Below are 21,674 nucleotides of genomic sequence, written 5' to 3'. Positions count from 1 at the left end.
TCCTTTTTAATGATGAGATAAGCTTCTAACAAAAGTAATCAGGCTCTTTGAAAAAAGTTGTAACCAACAATTCAGGTACAAGTTTTCTTTTTTGTTTTCAAGTAAAATAAGAGAGGAAAATTACAGATCAATGTGTTCCATAACATTACATTCCGATTTGGATTTTTATTACAGATTTCCAGGCTTCAGGCTTTAAGTTTGAGATGATACTGAAATTACCAAAATGGAAACAAATAAAATAGTCTCAGATTCTGAGCTTCAGCCTTTCCAAAACTGAATGAGGTATCATAGAAATCAGATTTCACATTCAGAGAGAGAAAGTCTCAATGGCATTAAGTATTTATCTGTTATATACCACAATAATTGTTATCATCCTGATTTTGCAGACTTGGGGACTGTAGACTGCCTGAGGTGCCAGCAGCCACTACTCTAAACTGTTTCTTTTATACTGTAGCCACTAACAACGTGTCACCCTACTGTGTAACATGGCTGCGACATTTTGTCCCATTCTCAGTTTCCAGAAGGATGATAGCAATCTGGAAGAAAAAAAACATGATCAAAGGCTGCACAGATGGTTCCGTAACAGCTGATAGGTAGCCGTGGTTGTTGATGACTATTTTGGAGGTGACAGACAGCAAGGGCAAAGATTTACCGCCAGCATTTAAATGCCAGGCCACAAAATACTTCTGATGAAAGAAATGCTTAAAAGAAATTTCCAGCACTGAGATTTCTTAAGCGGGAATAAATTCCCCAAAAGACAGGGACATCTCTCTCTCTCTCCCCCCCACCCCCCACCCCCACCCTCCAAAAAAAAAGGACAATTAAAGACTCTGCTGTGCAGTAGCTTTAAGAAAATGTGACCCTGGAAACAGAAATCTCTTTAAGTGTCTTGCACAAACTGCTGTGTGCTGCTGTGAACAATTACAGAATTACTTTCTGTTGTAAAGTGGTATGTGTAGTGTCTTGCAGGGAAGAGCTCAGGTTGTAATGAGTAATCAAGTTGACTTTTGACAGAGTACCAGTCATGTGTCGCTGCTAAGCACAGAGGGCTTACTATGGAAGGCTGTTTGACACCACAGGTAGATCTTGAAGGTCCATTAAGAAAAGCCTCGATAGGCACCATGAGGCCAAATCCATCAGCAAGGGACTCTGTTCACACCCAGGTCAAGACATAAGCGTGCCCAGCAGCTCACGTGGTGCCCAAGGCACCATGACATGCATGGCAGAGGCTCAGGAGCCTGCAGCTACCTGGACTCCTCTGGGAAGACTGTTACACAACAATGGTCTGAGCCTGTGGATTGCACCTCTTTGCTACGTTACCACATAAAATTTCAGCCATGCAACCCTCCCATTTTCTGCTGCAATGCATGTCAAGAGCAGCAGGAGGGAGGCTATATATCACCTAGACATGCTGAACAGCCAGCCTACCCCAAATTGTTGGATGTATGATTAGAAAGTTGTTATGAAAGATCATGCATGGTTTCAGGCTTGGATATGTGTGAAAAAAAATGAAGTTTGTATACCTTCAACAAGAGAACCTAGGCCTTGATTAAAGCAGGGAGACATTCTCTTGGACCTTGACATATCCAAGGCTGTGGACTTCCCCATAGCCTCAGCAGGTTGACAGGGTGACTGTCAGATTGAAGGACAAGAGGTTTCTGAACACAAAGGCATCCTTATAGAATGAAAGGGTACGTACTGTTGCTCTACCTCCAGAAGCCTGCCATCCAGCAGAGGGTTTTAAGGCAATTGGGTCTTTCAGCAGCCTGAGCTTGCCACCCACCAACAGATATCTAGACAGCCAGCATCTTTTTCACAGAAGATGTTTCACCACCTTGGAAGCTTTCATGATGTGCCTTGGGGTCTTCCAGGTAGGTGAGTCATTCCATCAGTTTTCATCTGTCTTGGGAGGAGATGGAGGAGTTCCTCCTGAGAAACAAACTCTAAACTCTGAGACAACATTAATGAGTAGCAAAACGCTGGTGAGGTGCTTTTCATGTTCCCCAGTTATCCTTAGCAGTGGGTTTAGCATGTGATATGACAACCAGACATAACTCTTAGATAATGCTCCCAAACATTATTCAATGAATGACAGGGACTGATAATGGTTTAGGATGCTGTCTTAGGAGCTCATCCTCATTACAAATTTTACACAGTCATTCCTGATGCATTTAGCCTCTTTAGACAGTTCTGGTCTTTTTATAGGTGTCATTGCTCTGAGGGTCCACTCCATGCACAACTGAAGCATACCCATCTGACAACTGTAGTGCATATGTCCCTATTAGACATTTTACTTAAGCACTCTGAACTGCCTCTAATTTCTGATTGTGTAGTCCAGCTTTTCCAGAAAAGCCTGACAATAGTTGGGGGTTTTTTTTGATATAAAACTACCCTGTACTGCAGTGACTTTTTTTCCCCTGTGGTCTGTCACAGGGCTGAGGGTAAATAATCCTACTGAAAGTGGATTTTCCTCTGGAAAGTGCTATCAGACCTAAGTAGAGATCTTTCATGCAGCAGGTTCTCCCTCTAGTCCCAGGTATTTCCAGTTAGCTGTTGACATTGTCTGTTGTTGGATTTGTTGAGTGCCAAGATGTCATGGTTTAACTCTAGCTGGCAACTAAGTATCGTGCAGCCACTCACTCATTCCCTGCCCTCCCCAACAGGATGGGGAGGAGAATCGGGGAAAAAGGTAAAACTTGAGGGTTGAGATAAGAACAATGTATTAATTGAAATATAATAACAACAATAATTATAATAATAATAATTTTTAAAAAAAGAGAGAGGAGGGGAGAGGAATAAAATCCAAAGGGAATGGAAAAAAAACAAGTGATGCACAATACAAATGCTCACCATCTGCTGACCAATGCCCAGACAATCCCTGAGCAGCAATCAGCCAGCCCCAGCCAACTCCCCTGAGTTTATATACTGAACATGACATTATATGGTATGGAAAATCCCTTTGATTAGTTTGGGTCAGCTGTCCTGGCTGTGTCCCCTCCCAGTTTCTTGTGCCCTCTTGTGCCTTCTTGCTGGCAGGGCTTAAGAAACTGAAAAGTCCTTGACTTAGTATAAACATTACTTAGCAACAACTAAAAACATCAGCGTGTTACCAACATTATTTTCATACTATATCTGAAGCACAGCATTGTACCAGCTACTGAGAAGAAAAAATAACGCTGTCCCAGCTGAAACCAGGACACAAGCTAACTCTCCTCTGAACACGAGAGGAACAGCTTCACTGACCTGGAAAACCATGACCTGTTTTTTCTCTTCCACTTGGAAGATTAACCTTGAACTTCTGATGCCTACCACCAGCAGCTAAGTCTCACTTTTTGGCAAGTTGTGGTGGGTCGCATGAATCATAGTGCTATGACCTTAGTGCCGAGCCTGCTTGAGGCCTGTGGCTATACAGAAACTGAGAAAGTTCTCCCATCTACGATTGCAGGTGTCCTTAGCTCACTCACTGAAGAATGACAGCATTCTGAACCTGATTTCCCAGTCCTAGCCTCACACCCCTTCTCTGCAGTGAGATCAATGTATGTCAAGGCAACACATCTGTGCAGGATCTGAAAGGATAAATCAGGCTGTTGCTAAGGATGGCATTCAGGATCATGGGTGAAGTACAGGAAACTCAACTACACTGCAAGTATTGCAGAATCCTACATTAAAGGGCTGTGCTGGTTTTAAGAAACACCCCAACTGACTCCCACTGAAGGCAACCAAATTTTCAGCTGCTTTTGTTCTGAAATGCTCCTTTCCAAGGTATTTCTGTATGAACAAAACCTGCAGAATGGAACAAGATTTCATAACCATATCAGCTGCATCATTCCTGCAATAGCTGCCTTCCTGTTTTCTCCATTTCTCCTCAATGTATTATGTCTATCTTTTCTCTAATGAGTTCCACTCAGACCTTGGTGATCCTTGGGCAAGAGATCATGCTAATGTCATTAAGTCTCTTCCTGGAAGCCTCCTACAGAAATAAGGCTTTAAAATTGCAAGGGCAAAAGTAAGGTGGTCACCTTGCTCTTTAAATATGTCTAACCACTATATTTGTTGACTGTTTCAAGAGAGGACAGCTGAAAATATTTAAACATATTTGAGCATGAAAGCAAAATTTGTTAAACTGTATCTGTCAGGTGCCAAATGTTCTACAGGCATCTAAAACAGATGGGCCCTGCCTTACCCAAAGGATATGCTGAGGCAGTGAGATCTTTAAAGAGTTATATTCAGACAATCATTTCCCTTCTGTTATTTCCACTGATGACCGTGAGCCTCCTCTACAAGCCTCACTGCCCACCTTTTGCTTGCTCATGAAGTTTAAGCCAGAAAGAAACTTGCTTTCATCTGATATAACTTCCTGACTAAAAGATTTCACTCTGCTATCATGGATAGAACTTAATAATCTGTATATGGTTAAAGTTTATCTTTCAAATAGAAACACTGGCCTGATTTGTGAACACGAAAAAATCAGAGAATCTCCACTCACCTCAGTTGTTTGCTCCTAAGGTCACTTGCTCTCTCAGCTAAAAATCTGTGCCTTTTTCTCTGGTTTGTCTTTCATCTTCCGAAAATCGGTTCGTGTTATGCCTTTCTCCAGTAGTCTAAAGAGCTTGCAAGTACCAGGTGTTTTCTCCACATGAAAGCACTTATTCACTATAATCACCTTACTGTAATACAAGTAGGACTAGATTTCAGTTTGCTTTCAGAATAATACATGACATTAAAAAAACACATGTAGTTCAGTAAGCAGTGAGCTAATGAAGTTTGTTTGCCTGTGGATTTGTAATCTCATAGTTAGATTCTCTGTGTCTCAAGAGTACGCATCAGTTTTCCCAGCAGTTAACCCATTCATCATAATCATCATCCATGTGGATTCTCTGGTCTAATAATATAGTTGAGCACTTTAGGATGTTTCTTCCCTCTCTGCTGAGTTATTTTCTTGGAACTTGTAGGAGAGGAAGGAAGACTGATAGCAATATATAGGTGATATGATCAGTTAAGTCCCATTTCCACAGGAACCCAGACAAAAACATTAGTGCTGTGCAAAGTAAACACGGTCTTTTAAACCTTTGCAGTGGAAAATGCCACTCCAGATGGCTGCATTTGACCTGTCTTGTTTTCAAAGTCTTTTCTTGTTACCATCATCAGGAAACCCACATACCAGGATCCCCACTAGGCAATGGGTGTTACAGTTGCACAGCAGCTCCAAAATTCAAATCTTTCCTGTTGAAAAACAGCAGCTAGTTTCTTGTAATTTGATCTTAGGGACACCAGGGAATTCTGTACCATATGGTACCAGAATATTTGTCTTCTGCCAAAAATTTCTGTCTCCCCATCCTCTGCTCCAACCACATGGCCTTTTTTCCCTAACAGTCAATTACATCAGATATAACTGATATTCTTGGCACAGGAATTTATTCATCTCCTCAAAGCAAAGGATTGTTACGAGGTTTCTGCGTGTTTCTACAGGGGACTACAGTATGGCATGTACTGTCAAGAGTCCCAACAGTGACAGGTGCCACCTGTTAAAACACTGCTACAACTGTTTATGGATCCTGCTCCATGGAAAATACTGTCTCTAACCCATCTAGCTAATGCTTTTGTAACCTTTAACATTAAAAATCTGACTATGTTATGGGCAGTGCCCAAATAAGATTAGGTGTTGTAATTTGAGATCAGTATGGTACTCAAACTGATTCCTTCAGTATCTGCTACAAAAAATACCTGAAGCAGGTATTCTACTTGTAATAGATAACTAAAGTTTTCTCTTCTCCATTTGCTACGAAATGAGCAAAATGTAGGACTGGTGAGGACTAAACTCTGCCTTTGTCTAAATAAAATAGGAATAGGGGTGGCACTGTGTCTCTGCTGGCAGTCTGTTTTACAGCCAAAGGAAGTGTGGTGTGAATGAAGCTGGAGAGAGCTTGGCTGTCCTCCAAGCTTAAAAGCTCAGTTATCAAGACTTTACAGAAGCTGCTGTGTCATTGAAGAGCGCCCCAGAGTATTTTGAAGCCTTCCATTCTAAGGTTCTGCTGCCTGCCTTTCCAAGCATGGTGGCTTGTAAGGCAGGAGATATTTGGCAGCAACTGCTGCCTTACTACCTTCTGAATGCGCAGAAAGCTACTGGGTTCAGAGTAAGCCTGAATTGGATGACAGTTTGCAGGTGTGGTGACCTGGGAGAGAACGAGGAAGAGATTTTGCAATCATTATTAGTGATCACTTTGACATTTAATGTGATTTCTGTGCATTTTTTCCCCTACGGTAGAAATAAGGCAGAGGAAAATCTATTCTTCTTATCATAGCATGGGTCTATAGACATGGGAGGTTAGAGGAAAGATGACTGGACTAGTAATGAAAATATCTGTGACAATAATGGTGCATGTAGATCTGGTGATGGCTGTACTTGAAAACATTTCTCTCAATATATCTGAAGGGACTTTAATTACAAATAAATTCATGGATAAACATTTGAGACTGACTATTCCACAATGAGAATGCTTTCTGAAAAATTAAGCAGCTCAAGCCAGCAAAGTATTTACTTATTGTATCACTTAAGGCATTTTTTGTCACATATTTTGAGAGGTACACCTATAAATGTTAATCTGGAAGGTAAATATACTTTCAAAAGAGGACAAACTGAAGCATAGATCCTAAACTTGCCTGCTTTCCTAGGAATGAGTTAGTCAGAGGCCCAGAACAGAAACCACAGATTGTCATTCTAGAGTTCTTGCTTAGAGACAATTCCAGTTCTTCAGATTTTGATGAATTTAGGATTTGAGGTTACTCAGGAATTTCACTTTTGAAGTTCTATGCACATTAAAAAATTGGTCTTTAACCGGTTTAAACAGTGGTCTTAAAGATCAATTCAAGCACTTTCTTAAGGTTAATGAACACCATTTTGAAAATTAGCATATATATGCAGACATATATAATACATAAGGCTGTTTGTTTCATTTTAAGAAACAGAGCTAAGTAATTATATACTTTCAAAATGTCCAGCCATGTATTGTATTTAAATAAATCTTTTACAGAATATAAGGAATGAATAAAGCAAATCTGGAGTTAGTAGAATTCATATTCCCCTCTCTGAATGCAAAACCATGTCTCTTTTACACTCCTCAGTCTCCTCATAAATTCCCATGCTGTTAGCTTTTTGTTTTTCCAGTGCTTCATGTAAAAACTTAACCTGCTGCTGAATTTATTTCATGTCAGTTTATGTTTTCCTCATTTTCATGCAAAACCATGAAGGTACAGCTGCTGCAACAAACTCCCTTATTGAAGCTTGCCTGCTGCACACAGTGATTATTGCTTTTGGAGTCTAACTTGGCTTTGAATCCAAACATTACAAAAAATGAAAAGTAGCATGGTCTTAAGCACTATAATTGATGCTGCTAAATTTTGTTCCTTTGCTGTCCAGCCCACAGCTGTGTTGTACAGAATTTCTTCAATGAACATGTTCTTTGTTTCCCTCCCAAACCAAGAGAGGAAAAACACTATGAAATTTTACCCTCTGGTACTTTTTAGACAGTGCTTCTGTTTAACATCCCAGCATTTTGTATTTTTTTGTTAATCTTAGAATCGAATTTTGACATTAAAGTCAGCAGCTAGAAAATTAGAGGGGAAAAAAATGGTGTCTTCTGTGTACAATAGTCCTAGGTAAATGCAGAATTTCTATGCATGGACCAAATGAGAGAAGGCAACGAAAAAAACCACAATGTGCATGACGACACATAAGGACAAATGCAATTGAATATTAAAACCCCCAAATCACTTATGTACTGAAAATGAACTGAAATAAAACACTCATGTTCCAGTCACTCCAATATTTGTAATTCTTCTTGTAATTAAAAGCATAAAGCATTCTTATGATCTCTTACCTTGCTAATATTTGCCAGAAGACTTTGGCACATTTCTGAGATCCTGGAATATGATTTTACATCTCTTTGGCTTTCTTTGAAGAGAAAAGACAAGATTTTTCTCAGATATTTTTCTCATTATTTTTATTCACTGCATTTTTCATTATTCATCCTCTTCCTGTGTTTATTTTCAGTACTTTTCCTACTGAGATTCTTTTCTGTTTCTGAACCTGAAAGTTGCTTCCACGCAACTTTCTCTGATTGGCTAACAAAAAAATTTGCCAAAAATATAATTTAATTTGCTACAGTGCTTTACAATACTTTTTTGCTATTAATCTATACAATTATACTGGGTTGGGCTCCCACAGCAAAGTGTTAACCATTTATTTTTACTTATTTCCATGTGCAAAAAAGAAAATATCTAAGAGAAATATCACGTTAACTACCATATTTTTATCTTCAGCATTTATTATTTTCTCAGTTAACTAGGCCCTGACATAAGGGAAAAGGTACTCCTTACAGCACAAATGACAGATGTCACAAAAACTGACCAACTTTGGTTAAGAACTACAAAATAATTTGTGTGTGTGTGTGTGTTAAGTTTTGGGAAAGTACTAGTGAAATTAGATGTAAAAAAAGCAGAATAAAATATTAGAAGCAGTATTATAAATAGATGATTGAAAACTATTTGGTAGCTTTCAAAGACCTGAAGTCAGCACACATATTTTCAAGACAAGAAATCTAAGAGCTGCTCCTGAGCCAGACATCAGAGCTGAAAATACAATACCTGAAAAAAGGCCCCCCCATTTCAAACCTGATATATATTTTTGGAATCATTGGACTCTGGGTTCTCTTATGTGGCCAGCGTGAAAATCAGAAAGAAAGAAAATAGAGTGCCTACTGAAAATTTTAATGACCACTTTTAGAAATGCATTTTTCTCAAAATTACCCAGCTCTTAAAAAGTAAGTATAATCAGAAGTAAAATGACTGTGCTACTGGTTTTTAGAGCATGACATTTTGACATTTCTGTAATTCAAACAAACATTTCTAAAGAAACTTCCAAGATAGTCCCTAGACAAAACACAGTATTGAAAGCCTACTCTATTTCTTTTGAAATATAAATAGAAAGACTCCCATTGATAACAGTGGGAATGCATGATGACCTTTTGCTAATTTGAAAGTACAGAAGTTTGAAACAGAGATATTTGAAACCAGAAATGAAGCTTACAGCCTGAATAATACATACTGTACTTTTTTTGTCATTTTTATTGCAAAATGCCATAATTTATTTACTATGCTAACAGTGTATGTGAGGATTTTCTTTTAAGGTAATTAAAATCAATGATAAAAATGAACCATTTAGACCACCCTGTTACTCATTAACAACAAAACTAAAATGTCTTTACACTGTGTAATTAGTTTGCTCTTTTTTTCCTCTAATGAGTAGGCATTCTCTATGGATAGAAAGCTATAGGATTTTTTAAATGGATAACAGGAGCTTTTGTGCTTCCTGATGATGAAAGTAAAGGCTTAAGAATTTTTCATAAAAATTCAGTAATAGCATGACACTTGTCCCCCTCAAACTTTTTTCAAAGCCTGAATACAAAACAGGGAAATGATTAATGGCACCATATGGAGATGGAATATGAGAAACTACTCTGTCCTATTGCTGAATTTCTAGGTCAACAAATACAACAGTTTCCTTTCGCACCAGGTTCAGGCATGTTACAATTCTTTGCTCAGGAACTAGGAGTTCTTGTTTCAGTCACAGCCACTTCCACGTGGAGAGACATTAAACTGAATCGAGAGCTGCACTCTGATGTCATTCCCAATTTATCCTAAATGATGCTAGAAAATACATTACTCACTTCTTAAAATTTGTATTTTTTGTGTCATTTAATGTACCCATAATAATTACTGAATTCCAAAAGTTCAACTTTTGGACTCATGCATTCCTGTTTATATATAGATCTATAAAATACATAAAATTTACATTTTAAGCCATTACATTACTTAGCTTATTTTCAAAAGGTGTTCATGTACGGTGTAACACAGGTGTTTATCATATATGGTGTAACTGTAAAGCTGCCATGACATTTGGAGTTTTTAACGAATAATTTCTTGAAGAATCGTGAGGAACTTTCCTCACCGGTTTTAAAGGACAAGCTTCCAGAACAAATTTATGTTGTTTTACAACGCTTGAGGGTGCTTTTTTTTAAACACTTCCCAATATTAAAAAACTCTTTAAAGTCTTCCTGTTTTCTATCGATATCTATTCAGTAGACCAAAGTATTTCAGGAAAGGGGATAATCTGTTATTTTTACTGGGAAGATTGTCTGCTCCTGCGCAGCTACGAGTGCGCTACTGCCCGTGCCCAGGGGCACGGCGGTTCGCCCAGCCCCGCCAGGTGCCGCCGCCCCCTTGCGAAGGGCGCTGACACGATGCGGGCAAGGGGCCCTAACGCAAAAGCGGGCCTGGGCCTGCTGCTGGGAGGCCGGTAGTTAAGAGGGGCACTCCAAAAGCTCATTTACTGGTAATTCCAGACCTTGTTTTCCTCAGAATACCTGAAGGAAAGGAAACCAAAAGCCGTCCTGCTGGCGGAACCCTGAGGGGTCGCCCTTAGTGCCTCACCCGGTCTGCGGGGAAGGACGGACAACGGCCGCCCGCCTTGCTCCGGGAAACAGCCCGGGAACAGGGCAGCCCGCCTCCGGGGCGGCCCCATTGCCTTGCCCTGCCCTGCCCACCAGGGCGGGCGGACGAAAGCCCATGGCAGAGCCGCCGCCGCCACCACCACCACAGCCCCAGCCAGCGGGGAGTAAGGATCAGCGCGCGGCGAGGCGGGAAGTAGCACAGCCCTCACTCTCGCGATAGCTGCCTGGTGCCGCCCCCCGGCGTTGTAACGGCCGTTACCTGGCCGTCGCTGTTTACGGTGGCGTAGCCAATGGGAAGGCAGGGCGTGTGGGCGGGACTGGGACGCGCGGCCAATAGGAAGGAGGGGCGGTGCGTTTAAACGGCGTGTGCGCCCAGCCAGCGGCCTGTGGCGGTTCTGTAGCCATGCCCAGCCGCCCCGACGACTACGAGGTGCTGCTCACCATCGGCGCCGGCTCCTACGGCAGGTGCCGCAAGGTGCGCCGCAAGGCCGACGGCAAGGTGAGGTGGGGGCCGGGGCGGTCCCGGCTGGGTGCTGGCGGGTGGTTTTGGGAGCCCCTCTCCCCCTGGGGAGCTCTGCCTGGTGCGTGAGGCACTCCCGAAGGGATTGTGCGTTGTTTGTTTTATCTCCCTCACTAGATCTTGGTATGGAAGGAGCTGGACTATGGCTCAATGACAGAGGCAGAGAAACAAATGCTCGTTTCCGAAGTGAATTTGCTACGCGAGCTGAGACACCCGAATATCGTCCGCTATTACGATCGCATCGTCGACAGAAGCAGCACAACTCTCTACATCGTGATGGAGTATTGCGACGGTGGCGATCTGGCAAGCTTAATTGCAAGGTGCACCAAACAAAGGCACGTGTCAGCTTTGGAGTACATGGCGTGAAATATCTTGGGCAACCCGAAGTGAAATGTATCTCAAACTTACAAATAACTAGGTTTAATCCTTTGAACCCGACAGCATTTGTGAAATGTGAAAGGTTTTGTACAAAATTGCAACACTGATGGGAATTGCACTAATGAGTGTGCTGACTGATGGGATGTGTATGTCAAAAGAGTGAGGGAAAAAAAACCAAAACCCCCTGGGCTCTCTTATGAGGCAGAAGCTCTGGATGCAATGCTATGCACGGGGTTAAAAACGTAAACCAGCAAGTCACAGTTCATGCAGACTGGTAGCTTGATCTGTGGGTTCTTCTTGCTTGTAAAAACACTCGTACCCTGTTTTTTGTTAGAACACCAAAATATGTGAAAGGGAAAAGTGATTTTGTAAGTGATGTTAAAAGCTGCTTTATGTGCCTGCATGTAAAGCTTGTGGAGATGTAAAGTCTAATCTTAGACTTAGCAGCCTACTTCTTAAATATAATATCAGTTTTCACATTCTTAGGTTACACCATGTGTGCTACTTTGAGAATGATCTAAAATGGTGCTGCAGCTGCTCCCAGACACTGGTGTTTTCACTTAAAGGAAGTTATATTAAAAATCAGTCCCATCTTGGCTCTGTTGATGTATACTAGTCATGATAAACAGCTGACAGGATACTGTCAAGCAAAGGGATGGATCTCATCACAAAAGCATCAAATTGATATTTGTGTTGTAAGCAAGGGAAATGCTATGTATTTGTTAGATTCTTTGGGGGAGGAAGGAAGTATTTACAGGGACTCTGCAACAAAAGTCTAGATGTCTCCCAACATATTAGGAGGGATTTTTTTTAATTCCCATTTTTAAAATAGCATATGTAGATGCCTGTTCCTGTTAGCTTTCTATAAAGGTGCTGGGGTCGATTCAGTGATGTTTTGTAATAGTAGTATTTTAAAAAGTTACAGAACTGAGGCTGGAGGCAACTACTTAAACTGGTGTATGCTCAGAGAATATGTTTGTTAAACTATGTGTTCATCTTTCAGGCATTATTTGGAAGAAAGCTTTGTTCTCAGAGTGTTGACTCAATTAACATTGGCCTTGAAGGAGTGTCACAGACGGAGTGATGGTGGAGTCACTGTGCATCGTGACCTAAAACCAGCAAATGTCTTTCTGGATGGCAAGCAGAATGTGAAACTTGGAGATTTTGGACTAGCTAGAATATTGCACCATGACACCAGCTTTGCCAAAACATTTGTTGGGACTCCATATTACATGTCTCCAGTAAGACCTCCCTTCTGTGCCTTATCTTCCCTTTTGTTCCTCCAAGATCTGTTTTCTGCAGTGTTAGTCTGAGAGTCCGTGAATGTTTGGGAGGTTTTAATGAAGAGTCACTAGTCTCAAATGCAGGAGACTCTTTCATAGAATGTATATTTTCTGGAAGCAAGGCTATTTTACAGTTATTTTCATCTTCTTTTTCCCACACCTTTTCACTGTATAGGTTTTGAAATGTGCTTGGAATATCAGATATATTGGAGTATATTGTTCTTGAAAAGGAACAGGGAAGCTATTTTATGTTTCACAGTGTTAAAGAGCTTATTAAATTACCTCTTGATGGTAGGATTTTACTTTGTAGTGGAAATGAGCAAGAATGAGTTATTTCCCTGATACAGTGCATTTTGTATGGGAAAGATTAATGTTGGCTGAAACATGGAGCTTTATCAACTGAAGACTGGTGCAACACTTCAGTATTCAACAGTGTAGTATTTCCAGAACTTTGTAAAATCCTGCTAGTAAGAGTACCTGTGGAGATTAATTAAGATGGGATCTTGAAAGTAAGCCAAATAAGGAATAGTTTAATTCAGGTTTGAACAGTGGCTGATTATGCTGCAATGGTAGAACAAGCTCCTAACTAATAAACAGAAGACTGTTCTTTTTCTTTAGGAACAGATGAACCATATGTCATACAATGAAAAATCTGATATCTGGTCTCTGGGATGTCTCCTGTATGAATTGTGTGCTCTTTCGTAAGTATAGTAGTGTAGTAATTAAAATGGAAACACAGGTGTCAATGCATGTATGATTAAATTTTTTATGGATGAAAGCTTAAAACTTTAAGAGATTAGTCCTAGATTTTTATTTCTGTATTGGTCTTGACATTAGGTAGTCAAACCTTTGATTGCAGCTTTTTTCTTAATCTGACACTTTTTTCCTGAAAATAAGTCTTGTAAAACTAGTGAAAGAATCCAAGAAAAATGTTCTTTTTCAGGCCTCCGTTTAAAGCTTACAACCAAAAGGAGCTGGCAGAAAAGATAAGGGAAGGGAAGTTCAGACGAATACCATATCGTTACTCAGAGCAGTTGAATGAACTTCTCAAAGAGATGCTGAATGTAAAGGTAAGAATCAATTACTAAGTTTACCTTCTGTAGTTTGAACTAGTACTGAAATACTTGTTTTTCTTCTCAATTATGAAACAAGCTGATCTGGAGTAGTGGTTGCTATCACCTAGTCACTGTCAATATCACTTGTAGGGGAAGAAGGGAGGAATTGTGCTTTAAGTCCATTAAACAAAGGCAGCAGCTCAAGTGATAGGCCAGGTTCACAGGATGCAAAAAGGCTGCCTCAGTATTGGCTAATACAGAATTTCCGAACAGCATGCTTAACAAGGTCTTATAACTTCAGGGTTAAAATGGCTCCATTGTGCTTGGAAGCTGGCAGGGTTGGTTTTTTTGTCTTGATTTCTGACTTTGCTTTATATCGATAATGTATAGCTCGCCTCCCATGGGTGGCATGGGGGTGTTGAGAATAATACTGCATGGGAAAACAAAGCTGTAAGAACAATGCAAGTATCCAACAGGTATGTATCCTTCAGGAATCAAGTGACATCATCTGGAACCTACTGACAATTGCCTCTAGTCTCACCACCCCATTCTGGCTCTGAAAGGAGTGGGTGCCTGGGCTGGGAGAGCTAGACTTGCAGCTTCTGGAGCTGAAGGCTGGTAACCGCTTCCTCCCTCACTTTTTGTCATCTGGTTGTGCTACCCCTTCCTAACTCCCATTTTTCTCCAGCTTCTCTTTCACTGTATAGCACCTCAGCTGGTCTCTACCTGCAGCGGGTCTTTCTTTGGAATCCCTGGCCTTAATGTTTCTTGGTTACAGATGGAACCTGTTGGTAATGTCTTTTCAGGATTATTGCCGACCTTCTGTTGAAGATATTCTGCAGCACCCCTTGATAGCAGACTTGGTGACAGAAGAACAAAGACAAAATTCTGATAAAAGAGGCTGGAGATCATGGGAGCCAGAAAAACTGCAGCATTCGGATGCTGCAATGAGCGAGCTGAAACGGAAGGAACAACACTTACAGGAGCGAGAACAAGCCATTAAAGAGAGAGAACAACGTTTGGAGCGTATGATATTCAACTTTGGGAAGGGGGTGGCATTGGGATTCTGATTCAAAAGAATAAGTGCAGAGAAAGGAAAGGCAGACAGTTTCTAAAACTCATTTTAATCCTCTAGGATATTGTACTCTGCATTCACTACTAGAATTCTGTCTAAAGACTAAAACAAGAATGCTTGAGCTTACTAATCTATACTAATTCTTGTTTAAAGTTACTAAGATATAATTGGCACTTTGGATATAGAAGTCTGATTTAGGAGGATTATTAAACATGAGTAGCAACTAGGAAAGTACAGAACAATGGAGTCTGAATATATTCTGCACTGTGCAATGTAGGTTGCTTTTCTTTCACTCTGTGTAAGTTAACATTGGCTATACTAATGTGTAGCCTAAGGTAACCTGCTATTGGAGCAAAGTAGACTTGAGTAACCTGTCAACCGCTTTTATAAAAGCTGTAGTAGCTTATGGTCTCACAGGTATAGATGGCTGGTCCTTAGGTGTTGGGATTTCCTGCCCATATAAAATACCTCTTGTATATGCAGCAGACCCTGTAATACAGGTTTTAACTATATATTGTTTTCTGAGCCTGAATAACAGCTGCTGCTGCTGTAAACAGGGTGCTTAATTATAGCTGATTTACAGTATGTGGTATCTGAATAAATAGATCTGGTGTCATGTGTGCCACTAGTTAATGTGCAGAACAGAAAGCTGCTATAGCTTCATTGTTGCAGATATGTAGAGTCTGGGGGAGAAAAGCCTACCTGGCATTTCAGAGTACTTATCCATGCTTTATCAGTGCATTGGTAAAGGTGTATCTACAGAGCAGTTACCTTTTGTTTAGAGCCATAGAAACAGCCTGTCAGATGCACCCATATTTCTGTTACCAGTGTCTTTTTCTGCAAGAAAATCCGTCATGCACAATTACTCTAACATTTACATTTTAACACTGCATACTACCATATTTCTACTTCCAGAGAGAGAACGGGAACTCTGTGTTCGAGAGAGACTGGCAGAAGACAAACTTGCTAGGTATCTTACTAACCTATAGTTGCCTATGTTAAAAACTCTACAATCTTACAACAAAAAGCTGAAACTTTTCTTTTTCAAAACAGAGCTGAAAACTTGATGAGGAACTACAGTCTCTACAAACAGCAGATTGCATTAGCTTGTGCAGATGGTCCAGGTATGAAAATAGGCAAGAAGCCACTTGTACTGATAAATGTAGGCTGTTGTGAGTAGAAGAATGTCCCTGATGCTCAACGTGCTGTATCTAGTCCCACTGTAGTGATACAGTCCCAAAGTATTCCTGCGTGGTTGGGAAGAGACACTTGACTTTCATACTCACAGCTGAACATCATTCTATTTTGCAAAAAAACTTAATGAGTTACCACTGTCAGCGCTGTGGTCTTGTGCTGTTTTGAAAATCGGGTTCTTGTGGTAAGCTGATGGAAGCACTGACTTGTAACCCAGACTTCTCAGCTGCCTGTATTTTATTTATGGATGTTTTTTATATACCTTTGATTTAGTTCATTTTAATAAAATTGCACATGTCCAACTACTTCAGCTTTAGTTGAACTTCCAAAAACTTCAAGGTGAGAAGTAATATTTGTTGCAAGTGACTCAGATGTGATTGGTGCATTATGAGCTCTGAAGAATACAAACTGCTATTATCATACTCCAGTTTAACTCACTAGAAAAAAAAACAAAACAACCAAACAGCTCTGAACATGTGCTACAATGCTTCCTGACCTGTAGCCCAATCTGTTTTACAGTAGTTATTACCCTATAAGTGTATGACACTCACTTTGGCCTTGGTTGTTCAGTCCTCACTATCACAAGAGACTGTATCATCTGTCCATTGCATCCATCTTTTAATGGTAAAAATGATCAAAGTATCTAAAGGAATTTTGGAATATTGTAGAATATTAAATGTCTGGGTCCTAGGTAGTACTCTAGAAGAAAGACATGTAAAAACCTTTAAACATGCAGCAACGCTCTCTTCATTTAGTTTTGGTCAGATAAAGCAAGATAAGCATGTCACTGCCTCTCTACAACTAAAACAGAAGTTGCATATTTTTATTTTTTTCAAAAAGTGTCTATCACTGCTGGAAAGAACACAAGTGAAATGCTACCAGAGTTAGTGGCACTTGAGCTATTTCTAACATTCCTGTCCACTTTGAGAGTTCTACCTATGACATTTCAACTTACTGTCTTTGATGCATTAAAGAATATAAAATTACCAACAAACTTGCCTTGGGCTTTCTGATGTTGACTCTAATGCTGGATGGCTGAAAGTAAATGAGCTTCAGCATTTGCTTCTATTCTTTTCTGCATCTTCCACCCCTTTACATGATATTTTGACCTTAACAAGGATATCAGTTTTTTGAAGATGGGCAAAACCACTCTGAGTTTTTAATGCTTCAAGACAAGCAATGCAGAGAAGTGAATGTAGTTATTAGAAGACTAACCAAATCTTGCAATATCTTGATTAAATATTAGTCACAATGTTTGCTACTCTTCCAATTCATTTCATAGTACTCTTGTAATATTGTTTCTAAAATTCTCCTTGTTTGGATATGGATGGACTTGGTGTTTCTCCACTATGTTACCAACATCACTTGCTTCCATTATCTCCAGTTTTCAAAACTGGTTTGTGTCTCATGCATCTCTTGGATCCCTGAATTCTCCTTAAAGTCAGTTGTGTGGTTCACTTCACAGTGAAGCAAATGAAATACCAAAAATCTGTGTTTCTAAGTCAGTGTCCTAGACACTACCTTATTTTTGCAGGGATTTTCCAATGTTTAGGGAAGGTTTTAACATTAAAACAGATACAGCTTACAGATATAAAAATACAAAATGCTGAAATATTCACTAGCTTCCTCAGTCTGGGCCTCCTCACTCTCTTATGCTTATTGCATCCTTGATCTAGCCTAATGAATTGAAAATTAAGGCTTCAGCATTGTTAAGATTAGGATAGTTAGATCTTTGATTAAAATGGAAACATTATGCATTAAGTTGAGCCTTATGAAGCTGGCTCTTATGAGAGGCAGATCAGCTGTTTGAATAGCTTTTTATGGTAGTTTTGTACCCTGAGTCATTAAAAACAAAACAAACTGCCTTTTAATTTGTGGCAGTTCTATACAACTAAAGCATAGCTATACTATAAAAATTCCTATTCTGCAGGCTGCAGTGAAAGTACTTGTTAATTTTTAATGTGCCTGAACTTGTCATTCATGAAATCCAAGCCTAATTTTTACCCCGTTGACTTAATACAAGGATAGAGTTGGAACAACGTGGGTAATGTAGAAAGACCACCGGATGGGTTGGGTCTGCCCATGCTATGAAGGAAAGAAGGCTTTCTGGTAGCTGTGAGCCTAATTCTCCATTTCCCTTTGGAATTGCATTATGTTGCTGTTTAATTCTGTCCTTCAGAAGAAACTCCATGTCTTTTCTCCTTCTATCAACAGTTATCTTAGGTGTTGGGAGGTGCACCCTAGAAACTACAATGGCATATATCCTTTTACCACAATCATGTAAAAGCTTTGTTTTCAATTATTCCTCAAAACAGGAAAAAGAATTGTTACTATGAACTAAAATGCAATTAATTAGGTCACTTAAAGCCATAGGTAGATAGCAAAATGGGTAACAGGGTTAAAAGATATCAGCTAAGCAATAAATGCTGAAAAATGCACTAATTCAGTACTTATTTTTTGATTTCTTAAGATAACGCACTCCTACTCCCCTTTTCTACAACCAAGAAGAAAGTACACTTTGGAAGTGAAGAGAACCTTGTGCCTCCTTGTAATGTGGAAAACCATCCCCTTTCTAAAGGGAAGTCATCTGATCTCAGAAAACGTCTATATGCTGCAAATCTACGGGCTCAAGCACTGTCTGAACTGGAAAAAAACTATCAACTAAAGAGCAGACAAATCCTGGGCATGCGCTGAAACTAATAGAGATGTAAAGTATTTAACTTTTAAAAGTTGATTAAATGTATGGGAAGATACTTGTGCTTCCCTCTTTTAAGTTGGAACCTACTGAAAATTTATTATAACAGTTGTTATACAAACTTGTAGTCTATAGGTAGTTCACGATAAAGGCTTAAGAGATTATATTATGAAAGCAGGTAGTTTTGATACCAAATTAAACAAATTGAATTATTTGTATTATTCAAGAAAATATATTTTAGTTCTTCTGTTTACTGTACATTACTCTTCTGAAAATATAAAGAATGAATATTGTAAAACAGATACTTTTAAGATCCGATGTAAAAAACTTTTCAGATAAAAATGTACAGATTCACAATCTGTAGGTTAAAACGATGCTGTATGTAACACACAGTACTTGATTAAAAAAAAGTATTGATATTTTATATATGTGGAAAACCTGGCTTTTTGTCTGTGCTTGTGAATATTTTTTAACTATCAAAAGAGCAAAAAGAGATTTTTATGCTATCTCTTTCTGCTAAGTAGGTGACCTATCAAAGCAGGCTACTTTTAGTTTCATGTCTTTAACTAATCAGTGGAAGGGGTCAGCTTAGTGTAATTGAGTTTATACTTCTTTCTGCCTGGGCAGCCGAATGACCTGTCCATCAGCTCCTGAAAGGCCTGCTTCAGGGCAGAGCATTTGAAATGATACCTTCTTTGGTTTGACTTGGAAACTGTGTGATAAACTGAACCTCTGAGACTGCTGTCCTGGATGGGGCACCATCCAGGGTATCAGCACCTGTGTTTTGGGGAGGGGCAGTTGTACTTTGAATAGAAAATCCTTATTTTTGTGATGCTGATGAGGTATCTCCATCTTCCCTTTCACAATTCTTTGCCAGAGTAGGAATTGCTCGCTTAAGATGGTGTAAGTTTTGTGAACTGGCTCAGACACGTGAGCTTAAAAAAAGCCTTTGGAACTGTAATGTCTGGCATAGTTTATATAAAGATTTTTTTATCTCAGGGTTGAAATGCCACAAAACATACATTCTTAGAAAACAGCTAATTTTCAAAACGTGTTTCCTTATTGGACCGTGAATGTTATCTAAGGAGGTATTCTAGATGGTTTTTACTTGAAAAAAGAGAATCTTATTTGAAACATCGATTTGACATATTTGCTGATAGACACGTACTTGTGTCATCAAACAACAATTTTGCTCCAGCAGATTCATAACCACCCAGCAGAGCTTATCATATTTGCTTGCGTAGTGGTTACTGGTTTTGCCACAACCTTTGCTTAAAATAATTAGAATGTGACTGTTTTCTGTGCTAGTTTAAAACTGCCACTATTCTGGTGGTCATTACCCAGTGCTAGGTGTGGTTGAAATGTCTGGCTGAAGTAGCTGTGCCATATGGATCAGTGCAGCTTTCCTTCGGCATTCTTTCATGTTGTTGAAGATTTTCATATGTGTTTTGAAGGATTCCCCTGCTTTCTTACCACGTTTGTACATTCAGATTTTTCTGTTCTGTGACTCAATCAGAAAATTTGCAATGCAGTTCTGCTGGCCTTCAGGTGGATCTTCACTGTATAGCCCATAAAACATCAAAGGGTAAAACACTGGACTTAGTCCAACCTGAAAAAAAAAAGTAGGATGCAAGAGTTTTATTGTATGCTTTGCCATCTGCAAAATTAAGGTACCAATTAGTGAAAGGCGGAAATCAAGCAACCAAGAAAATAAATTAGTAATTAATGAATCAGGAATGACTGTATTGTGACATGGCTGGTGTTTGCAAATGCTTTGCTTTTAACAAGGCCAAACTAAGAAAATGGCTTGAGAGTCTTTTTTTTTTTTTTTTTTTTTCTTGGAACATATAGATGGAACAAATAATTTCTGCATTTAAATTTTGAATACCTTCAGAGCAATACTTGTGGCTTTCCCTTTAATTCTTTAGTGACCTCAAGATGGCACTGTTGCCCTGTAATTGTTGGAATTTCTTTTAGTCTATCGATACATTCACACAAAATTTTAAGATCTGATTTAAATATATTTTTACCTGTTTTGATTCAGAAAATTGTAAGTGTGTTGCTGCAAGATGATGATTTTCTTAGGCTACAGATGCTTTAGTACTTGCTGGTGCAATTAATGGTAATTATCTCCCATTTGCCATTTTGCACTTTTTATGCATGTTTTATAAAAATAGTTGAATCAAAATCCTAGCTAACAATTACACTATTATGAATAAGAAATGCTACAGAATGTGCAAACTGAATCAATCACAATGGCAGTAATAAATAGAGAACAGCTTAAGTTACAGCTGCAGCATTGAGCTATTTAAGCTGCCTTACTCACAATCTCGTCTTGAAGTATTATCACTCTAATATAATAAATGCAGTGTTTCTTGAAGGTTTTGAAATAAGAACTTCCTACCAGTTAAGTCAAACATAGGGGAAAGTCATTCTTTGGATGCCTTGGAGATGGTCTTCGTTCTCTCTCAGGATTTTTGCTTTGGAATCCTGCAATCCACATTTCCCTACAAAGGCATAATTGTTTTTCCCAGAGCACGTGTGTAGCATTGGAATTGCATTCAGGATGTAATTTTCAAATATAGCCAGGAAAATAAATAGAACATTTATGGGAATAGTGACTGCTTACAGAGTCCTTCCAAAACATTGCCACCATGTTGATGGGTACTTATCTCTTAAAAGTAAATTTGTACATATGTATATGGTACAGCTTAAGCCTTACAGGATAATAATAATAATAATAATAATAATAATAATAATAATAATAATAATAATGTTGTACACTGTGGAATGTTGTAAGACAAAGTCATTAAGTTTAGCATAGGTACCAGGAGTTTTAATGTTTATATGTATAGTTGTGGGCACAAAACTGATGTACAGAAGTCACCTCTGAAGTTACAGAAGTTTTATATGCATAGACCATAATTTAGCTCAAGGATAGACTGGAGGGAAGTTGCATCATCTTT

At 39.2% G+C, this 21,674-nt stretch overlaps 1 protein-coding gene and 1 long non-coding RNA gene across 4 annotated transcripts in view; one reads left to right on the top strand and one right to left on the bottom strand.

The window, feature by feature from the left end:
• Positions 1 to 822: 822 nt before the first annotated feature.
• LOC114012540 (uncharacterized) overlaps positions 823 to 21,674 on the bottom strand; it is a 38,093-nt gene continuing 17,241 nt past the window's right edge. The window contains exons 5-7 of one of the 3 annotated variants that reach the window (XR_008749239.1): positions 20,182 to 20,317; positions 7,878 to 7,951; positions 823 to 4,667 (exon numbers count right to left, since the gene is read on the bottom strand). This is a non-coding gene — a long non-coding RNA (uncharacterized LOC114012540). Of the gene's footprint in view, positions 7,952 to 19,666; positions 20,318 to 21,674 lie in introns of those variants that run through there. The other 2 variants (XR_008749238.1, XR_008749237.1) reach the window with 2 other exon arrangements.
• NEK2 (NIMA related kinase 2) lies at positions 10,688 to 19,132 on the top strand. The gene is made up of 9 exons (XM_013300231.3): positions 10,688 to 11,007; positions 11,146 to 11,363; positions 12,410 to 12,647; positions 13,308 to 13,390; positions 13,633 to 13,759; positions 14,551 to 14,770; positions 15,735 to 15,789; positions 15,873 to 15,943; positions 18,484 to 19,132. The coding sequence occupies exons 1-9, from the start codon at positions 10,912 to 10,914 to the stop codon at positions 18,705 to 18,707; spliced, it is 1,332 nt and encodes a 443-aa protein (XP_013155685.2). The 5' UTR covers positions 10,688 to 10,911; the 3' UTR covers positions 18,708 to 19,132.

Source organism: Falco peregrinus, chromosome 11 (assembly GCF_023634155.1).
Source record: "Falco peregrinus isolate bFalPer1 chromosome 11, bFalPer1.pri, whole genome shotgun sequence".
Classification (NCBI taxonomy): domain Eukaryota; kingdom Metazoa; phylum Chordata; class Aves; order Falconiformes; family Falconidae; genus Falco; species Falco peregrinus.
Note: the sequence above shows the minus strand (reverse complement) of the source record. Positions and strands in the feature narration are given on the sequence as shown.

What these genes read in the sequence shown, in the direction of transcription:
- NEK2 (XM_013300231.3), top strand. Translation starts at nt 10,912, where the DNA reads ATGCCCAGCCGCCCCGACGACTACGAGGTGCTGCTCACCATCGGCGCC. An exon ending in GCAAGGTGCACCAAACAAAG is followed by an intron (nt 11,364 to 12,409) that starts GCACGTGTCAGC and finishes TTCATCTTTCAG; the next exon opens with GCATTATTTGGAAGAAAGCT. An exon ending in TATGAATTGTGTGCTCTTTC is followed by an intron (nt 13,391 to 13,632) that starts GTAAGTATAGTA and finishes GTTCTTTTTCAG; the next exon opens with GCCTCCGTTTAAAGCTTACA.